The sequence below is a fragment of the Populus alba genome, chromosome 15 (assembly GCF_005239225.2).
Source record: "Populus alba chromosome 15, ASM523922v2, whole genome shotgun sequence".
NCBI classification, from domain to species: Eukaryota; Viridiplantae; Streptophyta; class Magnoliopsida; order Malpighiales; family Salicaceae; genus Populus; species Populus alba.
The window spans coordinates 12,190,721-12,209,930 of NC_133298.1; the positions used below are offsets into that span (position 1 = coordinate 12,190,721).

General features: G+C 31.6%; 3 protein-coding genes across 3 annotated transcripts; all 3 read right to left on the minus strand.

Moving 5' to 3' along the window:
• Positions 1-6,519: 6,519 nt before the first annotated feature.
• Positions 6,520-8,094, minus strand: LOC118033412 (presenilin-like protein At2g29900). Its single transcript, XM_035038396.2, has one exon. The coding sequence runs from the start codon at positions 7,881-7,883 to the stop codon at positions 6,564-6,566; it is 1,320 nt and encodes a 439-aa protein (XP_034894287.1). The 5' UTR covers positions 7,884-8,094; the 3' UTR covers positions 6,520-6,563.
• A 1,680-nt stretch (positions 8,095-9,774) lies between these two features.
• LOC118033411 (glycerophosphodiester phosphodiesterase GDPD6) lies at positions 9,775-14,149 on the minus strand. The gene is made up of 8 exons (XM_035038394.2): positions 13,619-14,149; positions 13,126-13,322; positions 12,647-12,830; positions 12,377-12,451; positions 11,997-12,106; positions 11,465-11,683; positions 10,828-10,983; positions 9,775-10,200 (listed from the first exon to the last, which is right to left on the minus strand). The coding sequence occupies exons 1-8, from the start codon at positions 13,629-13,631 to the stop codon at positions 9,955-9,957; spliced, it is 1,200 nt and encodes a 399-aa protein (XP_034894285.1). The 5' UTR covers positions 13,632-14,149; the 3' UTR covers positions 9,775-9,954.
• Positions 14,150-17,345: 3,196 nt separating this feature from the next.
• Positions 17,346-19,075, minus strand: LOC118033410 (mitochondrial import receptor subunit TOM5 homolog). Its single transcript, XM_035038393.2, has 2 exons — positions 18,887-19,075; positions 17,346-17,651 (listed from the first exon to the last, which is right to left on the minus strand). Exons 1-2 carry the CDS (start codon positions 18,971-18,973, stop codon positions 17,574-17,576), a joined length of 165 nt encoding a protein of 54 aa, XP_034894284.1. The 5' UTR covers positions 18,974-19,075; the 3' UTR covers positions 17,346-17,573.
• Between the last annotated feature and the right edge of the window lie 135 nt (positions 19,076-19,210).

A 19,210-nucleotide genomic window follows, 5' to 3' on the forward strand; every position in this document is an offset into this window, starting at 1 on the left:
GAATAGGTAAAATATTTGTTCTAATTTATCTAGGGTAATTAATCATCTCTTAATCATTTAAATACATTCATACAGTTCATGTTATACTCAATATCTGATCATTTGTTACCCTTGATTAGGACAACATGTAATCAAAATTAAAAGATACATTTCCTATATAAGATACCTTAACGATCTTAATTCTAAGAATTACTTGCACAATTATCATGTAAGTCTTTTGAAAGACACATGTGATCTATATCTATAGAATTCTTGTGTGAATTAATTCAATGTACATATCACCTGACAAACACCTATATGTTAGTTTTAGATACCTCTTATACCTTAACTTATGGGAAAAATTGTTTTCTTTTATAAAAGAAAGACACATAGTATGTACTAGTCTTAATAACTTTAATTAATATTCAGTCTTAATATAACATTGACCAAGAATATTTAGAAACAATACATTGACGTAATAAGAATTTCATAATTATAATCACTTTATAATTTTCTTTGCAAATAATTTTTATCTCATTGACTTTATCTTTATTTTAGATTCATTAATTAAACATAAATAAAATATTAAAAATAAAAAAAGCCTTTATTAACAATAAATATATTTTTACATTAATAAATTCAGTTTCATATATAACTATTTTTTTTTTTTATAGAACATATACATTTAATACATAAATCTTATGAGTTCATTAAAAGTCTTTAAGATATGCAAAATTCATAAGAAAAGTAGACTAGGGTTCCAAGGTAAGAATAAAAATTATAAAGTGATTTGATGATTCGATGTTTTAAAGTGAATAAAACTAGTCTTGAGGTTGAAAAAGTGTTAATAGAGGTTATGAGGACTTTTTGAAAATGTTTACAGTTGAATATATTATCCAAAAATATTTTAGAAAAAAAATATTGTAGTGATTGGAGACTTTCTAGTTTATAGATTTATTATAGATAAGAAGACAAGAAAGACATGTCATCATTTTTTTTTTATTTTAATAAATTCTATACTAAGGCCGAACCTAGCACACTTAGACATCGTTTGGCATTGCGTTCCAAACGGTGTTTTGCCTAAATTCAAATTTTTTTTTTCTAAAATTGAGTTCGGTTTGTACCTCGTTTTGATGTGCTGATGTCAAAAATAATTTTTTAAAAAAATGAAAAAACATCATTGGCATGTATTTCGGCACGAAAAGTTATTTGAAAAGCAACCGCTACCACACTGCCAAACACGCTTTTAGTCTAGGTGTGTGCCGACTTGAGAGTCCAGGCTCAAAAATGCGAGCTTAACTTGCAACTTTTTATATATATTATATATATATATATAAAGAAAGATTATGGTTTTATTTTTATTTTACTTCTTTTATTTATATTATTATGATTATTTTCTTTTATATCCGCAAGACTTGTTTGCCTTCAATTAAAACTTAAAATAAATTAAATATGATTTTTGATTTGCTAGAAACACATTTTTATAGTCATGTTAAATGTTTATTTAAAATTATTTGTTTCTTTTGATCTCACACATCTTTAACGTTATATAAATAATTATTTGAATTTTTTCTTTTAATTATGGAACCCAAAAAAATATGCTTAGGTTACTTCACCATTCAACCTATAATTTGATTAGAAAAATAAAAAAAAATCAATGTATTTCAGCCATAATATATTAATAAATTGTTTTTTTATATCATAATCTGATTAAAATAGAAAAAATAGATGCTACAAAATTTAAAAATAATATTTGGATAATTTCTTAGGTACAAAAAGGACCATCGTTTCATTACTTAATATTATATAAATATCATATGCTTTTCGACCATTTTTTCAAGGTTGAACCTAGTATTTTTCAGAATTACATTCTATTAAAATTATTAAAAAATCTAATCAAATTATACAAATAGCCCTGCAGCAACATACAAGCACGTCTGCTAATTTATACTAATAATTTTTTTGTTATTTATAAAATAAATTGTAGTTAAAAAGTAAAGATTGAATAGTGAGATTTATTTATATATATATATATAAAAGATTGGGTATAAGTCTGGTTTTGCATAAACGGTAGCGTGCCAATTTAATGATCACGTCAAAAATTATTTGATGAAATTTAACAAAAGCACTTATAAAAATTTGAAAATTCATACACTTAAAATAAGTAAAAAGGAAAAAGTAAAAATAGAGACATTTCAAGTTTTTTGGCAAACAAATAAATAACAATATTTTTTTAGCTTCAAAATGTCTCAAGAACACTTTATTCTATGCATGTCGTCTCACCCAAGTAAAACAAGGATATATTAATTGCCTTTTTCTTTCTTTTTTATTCAACGAGCTAGTTTGTCATTGATTGAAACTAGAGGTAATTTCTTAAGTGATTATAAGTACACTCCTTCACATCAACTTGATAGTTGATACATTCAAATAAATTTAATAAATTCCTCAAAATGATAGAATAAATAATACAGCTTTAACTAATATCATGAAAATAACACCCAAAAAATAAAAAAAAATCACAATCACAATCACAATCAAAATAAAATTATGTCAAGTAAAACTCACACAAAAACATTTATTTGAAATTTTATTATTCAATGTTTTATCTAAACAAAACTTAATATTACAGCTTTTTTAAATTGTTTATATACTAAGAAAATATTCTAAACAAAGCTTTGAAAAATAAAAGAAAAATTAAGTAAATACAAAAAAAATAATTTTAAATCAATTAGAAAAATATTACAGATTATAAAAAGTAACTTCTAAATCTTATTTTAAGATTTTCTAATATCAAATGGTTATAAAAAGTTCTAGCATCTCCTAGCAAAACTTCATACTAATAATAATAAAAAAAAACAAATCAAAATTTATAGCTATTCACATAAAGCTAAGTGTTAAAATAAAATCTCCTACATCAATAAAAATGTTTTAAATGTCTAACCACTAGTTTCTATTCAATAATGACAATATAGTTCCATAAACATGTGAATTTACTTTAATCCTTGTAAAGACTTGCGTTTCGAATATGATGTAATCATTAACATATGTTTGCTAATTCTTCCTTTAATTTGAAATTGTTCCATTCCAAGCTTTTAAGCCTTTAACATTTATCAGTTAATACAAGCTCCTCACCTAACTACACTAACTAAAAACCAATTTAAAAAAAAATACCAAATTATGAATATGTTAAAAAATAAATATATTTAATGTTTGGATAATGGGTTATTTCATGTTCATATCAATATTCCCTTCTCTATAACTCAAGAAGTAGATGGTTGGTTGTAAAAAGCTCAACACCAACAAAATAGTCTATTGTGGTAGGATTTAGGAACTCTCAAATGATAAAATCAATGACTTTTTAATAAGGATTCAATAAATGAGAGAATGAGCTTTAATTTTTAAGAGTAAGAGTTTTTATATGATAAATACTGAGCTTTAATTTTTAAGAGCAAGAGTTTTTGTATGATAAATACTCTGAGAAAAAAAGTATAAATATTTAGATAATAGAATTGTGAACATTTATCTAGGTGGTTTATGGCATAGTTTTAAAACCCGGCCTAAAGGGTCGACTTGGGACCTAGCGGATCTGGGGCTGGAACCGGACCAGGTTGAAGAAAAAATAAGGGAAGGAAAAACCCAGTGTGTCCAGGCGAGTTGACTCAGCAATCCGGCAAAATCCGATCAAAAACCCGATTGTAACCCGTTGACTTTTTTTATTATTATTTTTACTAAAACAACGTCGTTTTTTTTTTTTTTAAATTAACTCTGTCAAAACCCAGAACCCTGGCCTTGGACTAGGCCGGGTCTTAAAACTATAATTCATGAGGGTATTTATAGCCTATGAACCTTGTTGTTTTTGTTGGTATGAAGAGGCTGCAGAGTTATTTTCACTTGATAGTATTAATACAAGACAAATATCTTTTATACAATATTAATATTGATAGAAATATTATAGGTCCTTAGAAGACTTTCTTACGCCTAGGGGTGTAAAAAGATGAGTATACTTGATATTAACATTTTATGTTAAAAGTCATTAGAATAAATAAACGAAGCCTCATAGCCCAACATAGAATCTATAATGATTGTCAGACCCATACCCACTTAGACATGGCATGATGCCAAGCTTAAGGACTATGGGTGTGGTAGCTTGCCAGACCCATGTTTGTTTGGGCTCAACGTGTAATTGAACTTAAGGATGTTGGGTTTGATAGCTTGCCAGACCCATATATACTTTAGTTTAACACGCAGCTGAACCTAGAGATACTAGGTTTGGTAGCTTGCCAGACTTATGTGTGCTTGGTCTCTGCACGCAGCTAAACCCAATGACATAGGGTCTCGCAACTCGCCGAACTCATGTGTGTTTGGGCTTAGTGCACAACTGAACCCAATGATGATAGGCCTGGCAGTTTGCCAGACTCATGTGTGTTTAGGCTTAACATATAGTTGAACCTAATGACGGTGGGTCTGGCAACTCACTGAACTTATATGTGATTGGGCTTGATGTGTAGATAAACCCAAGGACAATGGGTTTGTCAACTCACCGGAACCATGTGAACTTGGGCTTAGCATGCAATGAACCTTAATTCACTAGATCTATATGTACTTGGACTCAACATGTAATTGAATCTAAGGATATTAAGTCTGGTAGCTCACCTGAACCACATGTACTTTAGGCTCAACACACAATTATATCTAAGGATACTGAGTCTGACAACACATCGGACTCATGTGTACTTGGGCTCAGCGCACAGCTGAACCCAATGATGTTGGGTCTTGCAGCTCGTTGAATCCATGTATACTTGGACTCAGCATGCAGCTGAACCTAATGATGCTAAGTCTTGCAACTCGTAGAACTCATGTGCACTTAGGCTCAATGCATAGTTAAACCTAAGAACCTTGCATCTCATAGCTTGCCACACTAATGCATGTTTGGGCTTAACATGCAAATGAACCCAATGACGCTAAGTCTAGCAGCTCGTCAAACTCATGTCTGCTTAAACCCAGCATGTAACTAAACTTAAAGACATCGCTAGACTAATGTGTACTTGAGCTCGTTAAACCCATGTATACTTGGGATTGACATGTAGCTTAACCCAAGGATAATGCGTTAACAACTTACTAGACCCTTGTCTGCTTGGGTAGCTCACTAGACTCGTGTGTGCTTGGGCTCGACACATAGCTAAACCCAAGGTTGATGGGTCTGACAGCTCACTAGATCTATCTCTATTTGGGCTCAGCAAGTAGTTGAACCTCAGGACGTTGGGTCTAATAGTTCACCAAACCCATGTTTGTCTAGACTCAGTACATAGTTGATCCTAAAGACATTGGTTTGACAACTCGTCAAACCCATGTGTTCTTGGACTCAATATATAGTTGAACCAATGATGTTGAGTCTGACAGCTTGTTAGACCCATGTCTGCTTGGGCTCAGCACGTAGCTAAATCCAAGAATATTGAGTCTGATAGCTTGTTAGACCCATGTCTGCTCGGGCTCAGCACGCAGCTCACCAGACCTGTGTTTACCTAGGCTCATCACATAATTGAATTCATGAATATTGGATCTAGAAGCAAGTCAGATCCATGTCATTTAGGCCTAACAGAGATGTTGGGTATGAACGTAAACCCCCCCCTCCTATCATTGGGTCATCACCTATTCTTTGGCCCTTTAAAATTTGAGATTAGGCTAAAATCTAAATTTAAAAAATAATAAAAAAGAAGTGTCTCAACTACAAAAGGCAAACGGATCCAAAAGTTCTATGCAAAATATCAAACCAAAATTTGAAAGAAACAAGAACATAAAAGTAAATAAAGAACAGATATACAAGGACAAAGCTCAGGAAGGTTATGCGCAATTGTATTCAAGTTATCTCAAATAATAACCAAATTTCATACTTAATAAATATATATATGCATATAAAAAGAAAAAATAATATTCCCAGAAAGTTGAAAAAAAGGAGTTCGAGTAACCTTTTACATAGTTGATCACTGCTGCTAGAACGCCAAAATATCAGCCGATAGTTTGAGTTGGCAAAGCATCTGGAGGTATGAGGTATCTATCAAGCACAGAACAGTATGAACTTCATTTATTGCCTCCTCAAATGCAGCACTGCAAAGCAATATAGGAATGTCTCGCTAGAATGTCTTCTGTCTTCCAATTCCCAATCATATTTATATCTGTCATTCCATCTGTTCCACATTTTCCTGCCGTGCAATTGGTGCTATCCACTTATGGAGCATCTGACCACCTCACAATACTTCCCTTTCACCCTCCCTTGCTGTGATTTAGGACCAGAACCATTTTCCTTTTTTTTTTTTTCAGTTTATTAACAGTGTCTGTTATTTTCATGGTTTAAGTAACATTCTAAGTTTGAAAACCCATCCCCTTGAGCCGGGACAAACCTCAAATGGTAGATTCAGAGGCTTTGCAAGACTCATGTTTCTACGATGTTTCCAATTCTCAAGGGAATGATGAATTCCAAACATGCAATTACATGGAAATATAAAATTAGTTGCAACAACAAATCAAGTTTCAAATAATGTATTTTCTATGGTGAAGTATCAAACTTCAATAACTTAATTATATTGCTAAAACATTACAAGGTTCAAAGAACATTGTACAACAAAAACTTCAAGTAATAGCCGAGTCAAGAAATAAAACAACACGCCTAGTGCAATTGACACCGGAAGAGCTGGCAAAGCTTTCTGATAAAACGCCAATAGCATCAGAGTAACTCCCAGACCTGCTATAATAGCAAGATAACATGCATATACAGTCATAAAGTCATACATGGCCGCTCTCCCAACTAAGACGCTGTAAAAGATAAAGTCCCCCAGCCCCAGTTTGATAGCACCAGTTGACCCCAACCCAATACCTTCTAGCAGCAAATTCTCCCTGGATGCAGAGTTTTCCTGTCCGTGCAACTGAACGGGCGTCCTACGATCAATTAATGGTGCAGAAAGCTCAGCCTCCCTTTCCAAAACTTGCCCTTGTTCAGCTCCAATCAATATTCTGTCATTGTGGCCACTACCAATTGAATTAACCGTGCCACGGGTCAAGTTAGAATCGACAACAGACTCAGAATCCAAACTGAGATTAGAATTAGTCCCAGAATTCAAATTCTCATCAGAACCATTTCTAACACTGCTCCTTTCTCTCCATACCCTCCTTCGAACCTCACCATCCCTTGAGCCTGAATCATGATTAGTCACGGGCCGAGCTTCATAAACTAACGCAGGGATATCTTCATCCCTAGAGATTGCAAGCTCTACCAGGATCCTTAATGGACCAACAGGCAATAAAACAGCAGCAAGATCATACAATGCCAAGGCAACCAATAGTACCCAAGTAGTCCATTCAGGCAAAAGAGTAAACCAATAAGCAACTAAAACCCCAATAACAACCAAATACCCTTGTGTCACAAATATAGCCATTTTTGACATGAACACAGCCAATACACCCACAAAAGCAAAATTGAACAAAATCACAAAAAAAGTGATAGAATCAATGGGAATATTAAAATCCCCGATTAAAAACAAAGCAATCTCACCACCCATAAATCCCAGAACTAAAAAGGAAGAGAAACCCATGTAGAGTTTCAAGAAACGAGTGCATCTGAGATAAAAGAGAATCACCAAAACAAAAGTAACAATAGTGATTATAGCCACAAAGATAAGGGAGTTGATAAGGGCACCTTTGAATTTGTCCCAAAAGGAGTCAGATGTTGTCTCATTGTAAGCTATGGTAGCTATGGTGTTAATTGATGAAGCTGAAGAGGAGTCGTCCGTATTGAGAATTGAAACCAGAACCACCACCATGAACATGCAGATTGAGACTGGTGTTATGATTCTGACTAGTTCTTCACCTAAAGAATCAAGAACACTTTTGGGTCTTCGGTTTTGAGCCATTGAATTTGAATTTGAATTTTTTTTAATAAAGTTCGGGTTTAGAGGTTTGTGATTTGATTTGAATTGGGATTTTTTCAATTTTGAAGGGTAGAACTCGAATTTTATTAGGTCATTTTGGTTCTTTGGGTGGGGAGTTTCCACATGATAGTGATCTTGGAGGAGAGCTATCGGCCGTTCATATTTTTGATGTACCTACGCATGACTGGTTGGATGGATTTTTATTTATTTATTTTTTGTTCACAAGCAGAGGGTCCCTTTCTTGTTCCACAAATAGTCTTCCAATAGCCATTTGTCCGTGTTTGGCCTGCGAATCAAATAATTTTTTTTAATAAAAAAAATAAACATGTAAATTTTTTTTGATATATTTTTTATTACAAATGAAAGAAAAATTTTAAATAAAAAGTTAAAAATTAAAATATCCAATTGAAAAAAAAAAACTATGGTTAACCAGGGTTAATCTACAAAATAAGCAATTCAAGTTATACATCTCATTGAATTTAACATATTTTTATTTGTAAAATTATTTTTCATTTAACTATAAAAAACTAAATTCATGAGACTTCTTTTATATCAAATAATAATTAAAAAAAATAGAGGCTGAAAATAAAAAACTAACCCTAACTTTTTAAAAATTTAACAAAAATCTTAATGTGTTTTTTCAAGCCAAATAAAAAAAATATTGAAAAACAAACAAAGTGGGAATGAAATAAAAAAAATAACCCTAACTTTTTAAAATTTTTAAAAAAAATTTAATGTTTTTTTTTTCAAGCCAAATAAAAAGAAAACATTGAAATACAAACAAACAATGAAATGATATGTTTATTTTTAAAGGGTTAAAAACATATTAAATTAATTAAAAAGAAAAAAACTAGGTGCCATATACCTGCCCATAAAAGATCAAGCCCGCACATCAGGCCCATGAAATAAACAAACAAAGCGTTATCCTAAGAAGTTGGATGCTAGTTTTTTTTTTTGTTGCTTTTAAATGCAATTAAATTATTTTATTCTGCTACAAAAAAGTGAGAAGACTGATTTAACTCTAATGAGTTTGATAATACTAATTTAACCTTATAAAAAATCATTTTGCCCACGATGTTCACTCCATTGACTTTTACTGTGAAGAAAAAATACCATTTACATTGTTTGTAGCAATTCACGTTACAATGAATCTTGGTCCAGGGTACAACATTATTGCCTCTTTTATATATATATATATATATATATAATGTTTTTAGCAATTCACGTTACATAAAAGGTCAAGATGTTTTTTTATTTGACATGATTATTGTTGTTGTTTTTTTTTTAAATATAATTTTTTATTTTTTTATTTTAAATTAATATTTTTTTATATATTTTAATGCGCTGATGTTAAAAATAATTTTTTAAAAAAATATTTTGATATATTTTTGAGTGAAAAATATTTTAAAAAACAATTATAATTACACTCTCAAACATGCTAGAAACCATAATTATTTACATGGTAATGAAAAGAAGTTATCATACTCAAACATGCTAGAAACCATAATTATTTACATGGTAATGAAAAGAAGTTATCATATGAATGATGAATGCTTTGCAAAATCCCTATCACTAAAATTTTGTGCATGTCTTAGATTTTCAATTCAATTTGATATGAAATTCATGACTGGTCTATCTGATTTTTTCTTGGTTACATTTGTTGCTTCTATAGTTTTAGTTTGATCATTGTTGTTCTTATTGTATTTACAATTCATCATCATATTTACTCTTCTACTTTGAGCTTTTTGCTAGATAGGTCCTATTTATATCTTCCTTAGAATCTTTATATTTAACATCATTTAAAAAAAAATATAAAGATTCTTATAACAAAAAGAAATGTTTTCTTTCTTAACAAAAAGAAATTATTTCTAAATTAAAGACAAAATAGTTTAGATTGATAATTCAATCCATTTCTACAAGTATTTTAAACTAAATACTACATTTTATTCCAAACATTCCAATTGTAACATGTTATCAATGGAATTCAAATTTATTTATGAACTAAATTTAATTTTCCGAACAAGGAATAAAAAGGTGGTACATTCGGATCTCATCAATTTTTATATGACGAGATTAACAATGCTATTTTATGCAATAACTTGGATGCACTGTTGTCGTCACCACCAACCTTGGAGAGAGGAGAAGTCCATTCCTGAAAATTATGGAGGCTGCCTGTGAAGTCTGTAAAGAGTCCATCAACTCGTATATTGTTTAACCAATAATCATATTCCTCATATGGGTCTTGGTGGAAGTCGAAGTGTAAGAATTTGTTCTCATTCCTGTAAGTGTAAGGGTGCACCTGAGTTCAAATCACGATTACACGTCAGTTCTAGGCACACCGGAGCATGGTTATGATTACGAGTATATGAAAGAAAAAGAGCAGCTCAATATCATTGTCAGGGAAGCAGTGAAACTGAAATGAACCAATGCACTTGATTTTGCTCTTGTGAATAATGAAGTTTTGGCCATGCAAGCAAGTTATTTAAATCATGGTGCTAGTAAAATATAAATATATAAAATGACAGCAGAAAATCAAATTGTATCCGTTACTTCTTTTTTTTCTCCATAATCACACAAATATTCCAATGCTCATGGAGTTCTACATGCAACGCCATTAATTTCTTCATAGACTTGAAAGCATCTCCCTTTCAATTCTAACCTGGAACGTGTTCTGTTGCAGCATTTGTTGCTGGCCATGTGTTTAAGTTGTGTTCTCATCCTAGATGTCTTCATTTGAATAAACTTTATATAACTGTGTTTGAAATTGCGGCTGGCCTAGGTGCAAGGCATGTTGCTTTCCACTTTAAAAACTCTATCACCATATGGCCTACTTAATTTATGTTAGAAATTCCTAGCAATTATCGTTGCACATTTTTATATCACCATATCATCGCTACATGAAGATAAGAACAGAGGCGAGGTTTACCTGCAGATCATGGGAATGTGCTCTAGCAACAAGATTTGAGGGTATTTGCAAATAATTTTTCCCTACGGGAACTATCGTATCCTTCCAAGGTCCAATACCCACCACATAGTCCTTGATGTAGTCTAGATAAGCATCGGAAGTGATTTCCCAATATGACTGCAGATTGTCAATAGCATCATTTTGCATTAGAACTTGAAAACTCGAAGTGTTTAAAATGAAAATTGAAATCATATTGCATCTATCAGACAATTGAGAGCATTGCATATAACAGGTCCAGTTTTTCACCACAAATGGGTCCAGTCTAGTACATCCTTCCTGTGGAATTTAAAGGATCAGGTGATAAAAATAATTTGTACAGAATTTCATGGAAACAATATACAATCACATGTGAATGTTCCTGTTACATATGTAAATTACAGTGTTTGTCAACATCCTTATGAATGAACCCCCATGGGGTAGAGTAATTCATATGATTCCACCCTAATGGCAATCTGTTGTAAACAACCAAGGTCCAAAAGTTCTAGTATTTTAGAAAACTGTTCTACAGGTATTCAATACAACAAATTATACTGTACGCAAAATGGTAACAAAATTAACTATGAAATTAGGGGGAGTTTGCACTAGAGGAAACACAAACCTGATTAGTGTCTTGAGTTGGAATGGTAACATCATCAATCAGGAAGATTTTGGGCGAGTCTGTCAGATTTGATATATATACAAGTGAAGTTGGAGCGAAAGACTGGATAAACAATGGCTGTTTCAGCCAATTTTCAGACATATATGAACCCTTGTATCCGTACTTCTTAAGTATTCCCACAAACTTGTCCTCAAATTTCTTACCATCAGGCCATTTCACCTGTTGTATTGTTAAGAAATTAGACAATGTGCATGATACTCTAAAATAAGTATATCACAACATATGATACTATCAAACGTCAACACACCCCACATCCATGACAAAAAAATTCTCACATAGTTGATGTCTCCACATGTTTTTCTAGTATGGATTCATGCATCAGATATGATGCTGGCACAAAAAAAAGAAAGAAAAAACCTGGATGGGAGATGAGTGGCATCGTAGGAATAGGAAAATAGCGTGATTCTAATTAATCTTAAATGCAATCATATAATTCTTATCTATTAGGCTGATATAGTGAGAAATTTCTTACATGCTGGTTTATGAGAATCGGATTCTTAATCTCTGGATATATTCCAACAACTCTTGGTGCATCCAGTGCAATTGATATGAATTCTTCAAAAGTGATAATAGGAAACATTCCTGAGGAACGTACAACAAGAGAATGTAGTGAGTTATCTATGGTTATGTCATGTCCCACGGGTAACACATTTCTGTAACTTTCATTGACAGAGCACACAATGTGTACTTAACATAAATTTAAAATATAGCCTGTTACATGTTGCAGATTACTTCCATTAACATAAGCAAAGATCATTAAATTGTTGAGAGGTATGATATGAATTCATTACAGGTTTGATTCCTCATCCCCTGAGGAACCATGACATGGTTTAAGAGCTGTAACAAACTAACCATTATATTGTTGATCCCGGAAACTATACCTCTGCTTCACACGTAACAACTTCAGTTCTGTCAAAGTGAAATCAACTGCAAGTAATTGCAATAACTTCAGTTTTTTTCCCAATTAAATCCCATCTAAAAACAAGTTGGTAGAGAATTCAACAAGACAGGGAATAAAAGATAACACTTGGGCAAACTTGCTGATTTAATTTCTGCTGGGTGCTGATGCGTAAGCTAACACAGTAACAACATATAACCAAAGGCAGAATGGATAAGAGTTACCGGTGAAGAAGCCAGTGGTGTTGACCCCTTGAACGTCATAGGTTCTTTTACGATTTGCAAACTCCTTATGATCTGCAATGTCAGTTGTGTCATCAAGGGTAACATCATGGAAGCATATAAGAACCCCATCTTTGGAGGACAGGATATCGGTTTCTATGAAGTCAGCTCCCTCTTCAATGGCTCTCTGTAGAAACAGGTCATAATAAGGAGCATAAGCTGGGAAAAACATGCTCGTCAAGCAAAACAAGCAAAAGTTTGGTAAATAAGTGCATCACAGCAAATGATTCATATAATATGGTTGTGCATAAACAAACTTTTTTTGTGGCTGAATGAGGCATGCCAAATCAATGCACATAACTGAATGCTTATTAATCTTGAGACAATAGATTTATTCCCAGCTCTCGACATGAAAATAAGTAGGTTCAAAAAATCGAACGTATGAAAGTACAAAGTAGATTAACTTGCACGCCTATACACACCATGTATGCAGCAGAAGTTTCTTCAGGAATCTCTCCATTTGATCCTCGATGAGCAATATTATACGGTCGCGAAGTCTGTATAGGCAGTCTATTACCATGGCTTACTTTACTAGGGAGAGGATAGATAGGCCTCGCAGCACATGCAACTACGAGTGATAGAAATAAGATTGGAGCAAAGCCAAAACCAAAGCCCGAGCCTGCCATTTCATTTGTTACAAAATAAACAATTTATGAATTATATCCATGCAAATAAATGATAATTACATACATAAAGCATCAATGAACAATCAGTTCCTGTGGTCCCATTAATCAATGAACAAATCTACATCGATCAGTTGGTGCTACTACTCTCAAAACCAAGATCAAGATCCTCGCTCATCATATGCTGCTTCATTTAAGAAACCGAAACCAACCAATATATGAAAAAACAAAATAAACAAACTGAAAAAAGAAAACCCAGAAATGAATTGGAGATATTAGTCTTCAAACTTACAAGTTGAAGGCATGTTTTTGGCCTAAGCTTCCTTCCAGTCAACTCCTATCTCCCTCTTTCTTCGCCAATAAAGACACTGTGATTTGATCTGTTCTTTATAACCACAAATAAAAAACACACGTAACACGTGTGTTTGATTTCGTGGTTAAGGTTATGCTTGAAGTTGGGTATAATTTAATTATAATCCAATACACAAACTTCAGTTTCAATCACAAAAACAATCACACTCAGGCGTTGCGTTGTGTTTTTATCATGCTATGGGTCCTCTTCCTCTCTTCTTAGGACGTCAAAATTACGATTCTGGTGATTTTGCCAGATCGATGCCGTGGATCTATACTGGAACCAAGAATATTCCTCGTAGAATTAGGTTGTCATTGCTAAGAGATTGACTTCGTGATAAGGGAAGATTTTTTTCGTTTCCGGACACCTACGCAATTCCTTTTAAAAAAGGAAAACAAAACCCTCTAATTCTACAAGTTCAAGGGGAGGGGTTTAGATTTCATACCTAATTCAGGAAATATGGTAATCTCTTTTATGGAATATTGATACCATTTTCCTAATTAAAGAGTTACTTTTTATAACTTCACTTATAACATTGATTACATTTGATATAATTTCTTTATCTATTTTTTTTAATAAAAATTTAGTCTATTTATTCTAACAATAACAATAACATGAAGCAATTTACAGTTTTACATTATGTGTGTGTAATTCAATAATATCACATGTGATAAATATTTATAAAAAATTAAATATATTTAAATATATAAAATTTATTTTATATATTGTAATATAAGTTTGAAGACAAAATGTGAAAATAAAATCTAAAATAAAAATTATACTAGAGAAAAAAAAATAATTTTATTTCTTGATGAATAAAGTGTTTAGGAGTATAGTTGCGATTGTTTTTTTAAAATATTTTTCACTCATAAATATATTAAGCTAATATATATAATTTTTTATTTTTAAAAAATTATTTTTAATATCAGCACATTAAAATAATTTAAAAAATCTAAAAAATCTTAATTTAAAATAAAAAAATAAATATTTTTAAATACTTTGAAAATGCAATAAAGTAAAATTGAAAGGTAGATTGGGAGATAAAGAAGTTTGCTCTCCTAGAAAGTAATGTAAATGAAATTACTATTTTACCAACTAAATGTCTTTTCTGTCTTTTTCCGTCAAAGAAATAAGATGAGACTGGTTATACAAGGCCCGTGCTTGCTCTCTACCATAAAATTGGAAAACATTGATAGAATATTTCTTTGGAGTTTTGGAAAAAATCATGATGGTATTTTAATTGCTGACCGACACCTTTCATTGGCTCTTTGGAGTTTTGGAAAAAATCATGATGGTATTTTAATTGCTGACCGACACCTTTCATTGGCTCTTTGGAGTTTTGGAAAAAATGATGATGGTATAATTGCTGACCGAGACCTTTCATTGGCAAGATGATTCTTGGGGATTGAATTTTCATCACATATTGATAGAATTTTTTAATGGAATGTCATAAATTATTTACATAAAAAAATATGTTTTATTGTTAATTTTTCACCGATAATCCCGTAAGAAATTAACTTTGGATGGAGTTTTTAGTCTTTGAGATGTTTAAGAGTATGGTTATAATTATTTTTTAAATTATATTTTTATTAAGAAATGTATTAAAATAATATATTTTTTTAAAAAATATTTTTGATATTAACGTATCAAAATGATCTAAAAACACTAAAAAAATATTAATTTTAAGGAAAAAAATATAAAAAATTTTCATTTATTTTTTAAAAACTTTTAAAACACAAAAATAAATAAAACCTTCTATTGTGCCGCAAATTCTTAAATCTTATATAATTTTTTGATAAAATAAATGTGAAATTGCCCATGAAGGCGTTTTCAGTATTTTTCTATCTTGAAAACCATTGAAGCCTAAATCCATCGGCTATGGTCTTGCCAACGGCTCTCTTTACAATCACTAGAAGAGCAAAACAAATTCACAATCATTCTATAGAAAACACAAAGAGAAAAACAATGTATCAACCTCAGAACAAGCCAGCACCTCGATCGGCTGAACATAATGCTCTAAAAGTAAATCCAATTCAATTCTCTAATCTTCCTGGTTCTTTTGCTTGGGAATTGTATTTAAAGATGAATCCATGGACAAGGTTAATAACGAAGCAAGATGCATTATGTAAGAAGCTAAGAAGGGAAACACCGAGCAACAAGTAGGTTTTTAGTCCCATCCAACTCAAATAATTGGATTTTTTATCTGCTTTCTAAATATTACCCGTTCAAATCTTATAAATTTTAGATCATTAAAGGCTTACATGATTATTAATTTTAAAATTTATAAAATTAATAAAAAAATATATAAATTAACCTGAATAAATCACAAAACAATGATAATATAAAATTTGAATGAGTGAGAAAATCCTCCTTTCCAAATAATAATTGTTTCATTTTCCAAACAAGCTGACATCTTTGATTTTCTTGCAAAAAAAAAAAAAAAAACTATCTTTAATGCAACTTCTCAAGGAAAATTATGCAAGAGATTTCCTCTTGAAAACAACCGGCGAGGCAACAACAAATAAGGGATTTTGTAGAGGTTCTTCAAAAAGGAATCAAATAAATAAATGAGATTACCATGTAAGCCATGAAAAACCATCCAGACTTCAAATCACTGTATCCTGCAAATGGAGTTCACTTTAATCTATTACTTTTAGATTTTTATATTTTTCATAAAAAAATTAAATTGAAAGTCATTATTGTTAAATTTTGTATATTTAAATCACTTATAAATTTATTTTTCATAAATTTAACATATACAATAACTATTATATTATCTTCTAATCTAAAAGCCTATAAACTTTCGAATTTTATGTATAACTAATAAAAATACTCTTTAAAAATCTCTGTTTTAATTTTGTTTTTTGAGAATTAAATTTTTTTAAAAAATCTGCACACACCCACACTTTAAAATAATTTAGTTTTGATTTTCTACCCTACCATACTTAATAAGAAAAAACATCTAATTTTTTAGATAATAAACATTTAATTTTTTTAGATAATATTCTATTATGACTATGACTATGACATGTAATAAGTAAATCTTTACCCCCATAGACTTAAATCATTATAATAAAACATTTTATGCTTATAAAAATGTCAAATGTGTTAAATAAACCTATAAAATACTTTAGTTACATGAACGAAAATAATTATTGTTGGATGGCCAATTTTATTTTATTTAACCGGAAATATTGTAAATAAAAAGAGAGCACACGTAGCCATCCCCCCTTCAGTTTGCCCCTTTACTAGTTAGTGAGAATAACTATTCAGCTTAAAAGACAAAATTAATATATATATATATATATATATATATATATATATATATTAAAATTTAAAACCTAGAATTAACTTTCAATACTTGTTCTATGTATCTATTTTGAAAAAAAAAAAATGAAGAAAAATATTCGAAGTTAAACTCATTTTTAATTCTCTCATTTTCTCTCTCGTGCTTATATTTCTCAGCTCATACAGAATACGTATGATAATCAAGAGTGAGGTGCAAAATCATCGAGGTTATTTGGTCAGCAATTTCAAAATCTTCCAAAGCCCCATATACCTTATCATAACAAGTTATTAGTATGCATTAAGAACACAAGTACTAGCAAAACAAGTCATTTAAGTTAATTAACAACAGAAACTAGCAGGAATCAATGAGATTGGCAAGTTGTGCAAACAAAGACAAGTCATCTAGAATATATGTTTATTTTCCAGAGGAGATTGAAGAAACAGGTCCATATTCCAAAGTAAGAACACTAAACTACGGAAAATCTGAAAGTATTGCAAGAAAATCTGCCATTCACAGTATCCAAAGAGACCCATCCAACCTCATGAGCTCACAGTACTAATTTAGCCAGAAATAAGAGACTGCAGTATTGCAGCCCTTCATCAATCCTCATATTGCCATAAGATCACCATAATTCCGCATCAGAAAAATAGATCCAGCAAACAGTCCAACAGCTCGAAGCAGTTTCTGCAACAAGAAAGAAGCAGTTCCTTACTAGACAACAAATGAAATCAGCTACTAGCCGTGCTCATGGAAATTGAACAAACTGTAAAGAAGAATAAAAGATATGTAACATGAGCAGACAAGTAAGTTCTCAGAAAATAATGCTAGTGAAGCTAAAGTCTTTACTAGTAAAATCCTTACCAGTTGATGGAGCAAATGGTAACAGGAGCTGCATTATTCATCTAACTAAACAGTGTGAAAGTCAGGCATTTGCTAATTTCCACTATTGATTTTAGTCTATGCCTTGGCTAAGATTCAGCATTAGCAGTGCTAAAAAATTCTAAAAATAAAAATAGCACTTTGAATACCGTTGAGATTCTCTTAGCAAGGATCTGCAACCAGGCTGTGCTTAAACATCTCTTTTAGTTACTTTGGGCAAAAAGACAAGAGCATTCCCCCATGCTTTTCCAAATGGCACAGAGGAGATCTCGCTCTTAAAAACAGCGAGCTTTTTGCATCAAAACCAAAACAAATCCATTTCTTTTAACTAAACCAAAGGCCTTACACTTCATTCAACTAAATACAGAAAGCATTTTCTAAGGTCTTAAATTCCAGTCAACTGGACGTAGGAGGCATTTACAGAAAAACCAAAACAAGGCCATCAACTTCAATCACTCAGGAAAGGAAGAGTCGCAAGACTCCAGGACCAAGTAACCTATATGGTTTTCACTTGTTCATCTAAAAACCAGTGTTACAAACAGAGCTACTTCGTCAAGCACAAATTCATCAGAGTTTGTTTCTCCTAATGTTGGCTGTTCCTGCGCGTTGATGTCATCCATTAGAGTTGTTTTTTTTCTCTCTGTTAATACATTATGTTCTTCTACCTCTATGTAATTATAACTTCGACTCACAAGCAAAATAGAACAAGTCAGACAAATTTGGGACCTCTGGGATTACTTAATAAAGGAATCATAGTACAATTTAAGGACCCAAATCTTAAACTAAATATAGTGAAACAGCATCACAGACTGTTATAACCGAGTTTGTCTTTCCTAGATCCTCAGAACTTGAGGTAAAGGAGATTAAGTTCTAACATAAGTCCTCCCATAGCATCTCTCTAAATAACAAAATTTGATGCTTCAATTCAATTCACATTCCAAATCAACAAAACAAAAATTTGATTAAAGGGAAGCAAGAACCAAGTCAAGGAATAAATTAGTAAATTTGTGTGTGTTTTAGAGAGAGGGAGAGAGAAGTACCATGTTGAGGGCCCATTTTTCCTCATCGTGAACTTGAGAGTGCCAGAAAGCTTTTAGCTTGTCAGTAGAAACTGATGAATCTGCCATTGGTGAACTTGTAAGATTGAGAGAGTTGTTTAGGGTTTTAGATTTTAGAGAGGCAGAAGAAAACAGGGTTTTTTCCACCGAAATTAGGGTTTTTATTTGATGCGGTGTGTCATTTAAAATTACAGAGGAAGCCTTGCTTGACTGCCTCTTGTGGCTTTAATATGCAGGGGCAAACATGTACGAAGATTTCTTTCTTGTTTTCCTAGCAAATTACTATACTGTTGAGCTATTTAAATT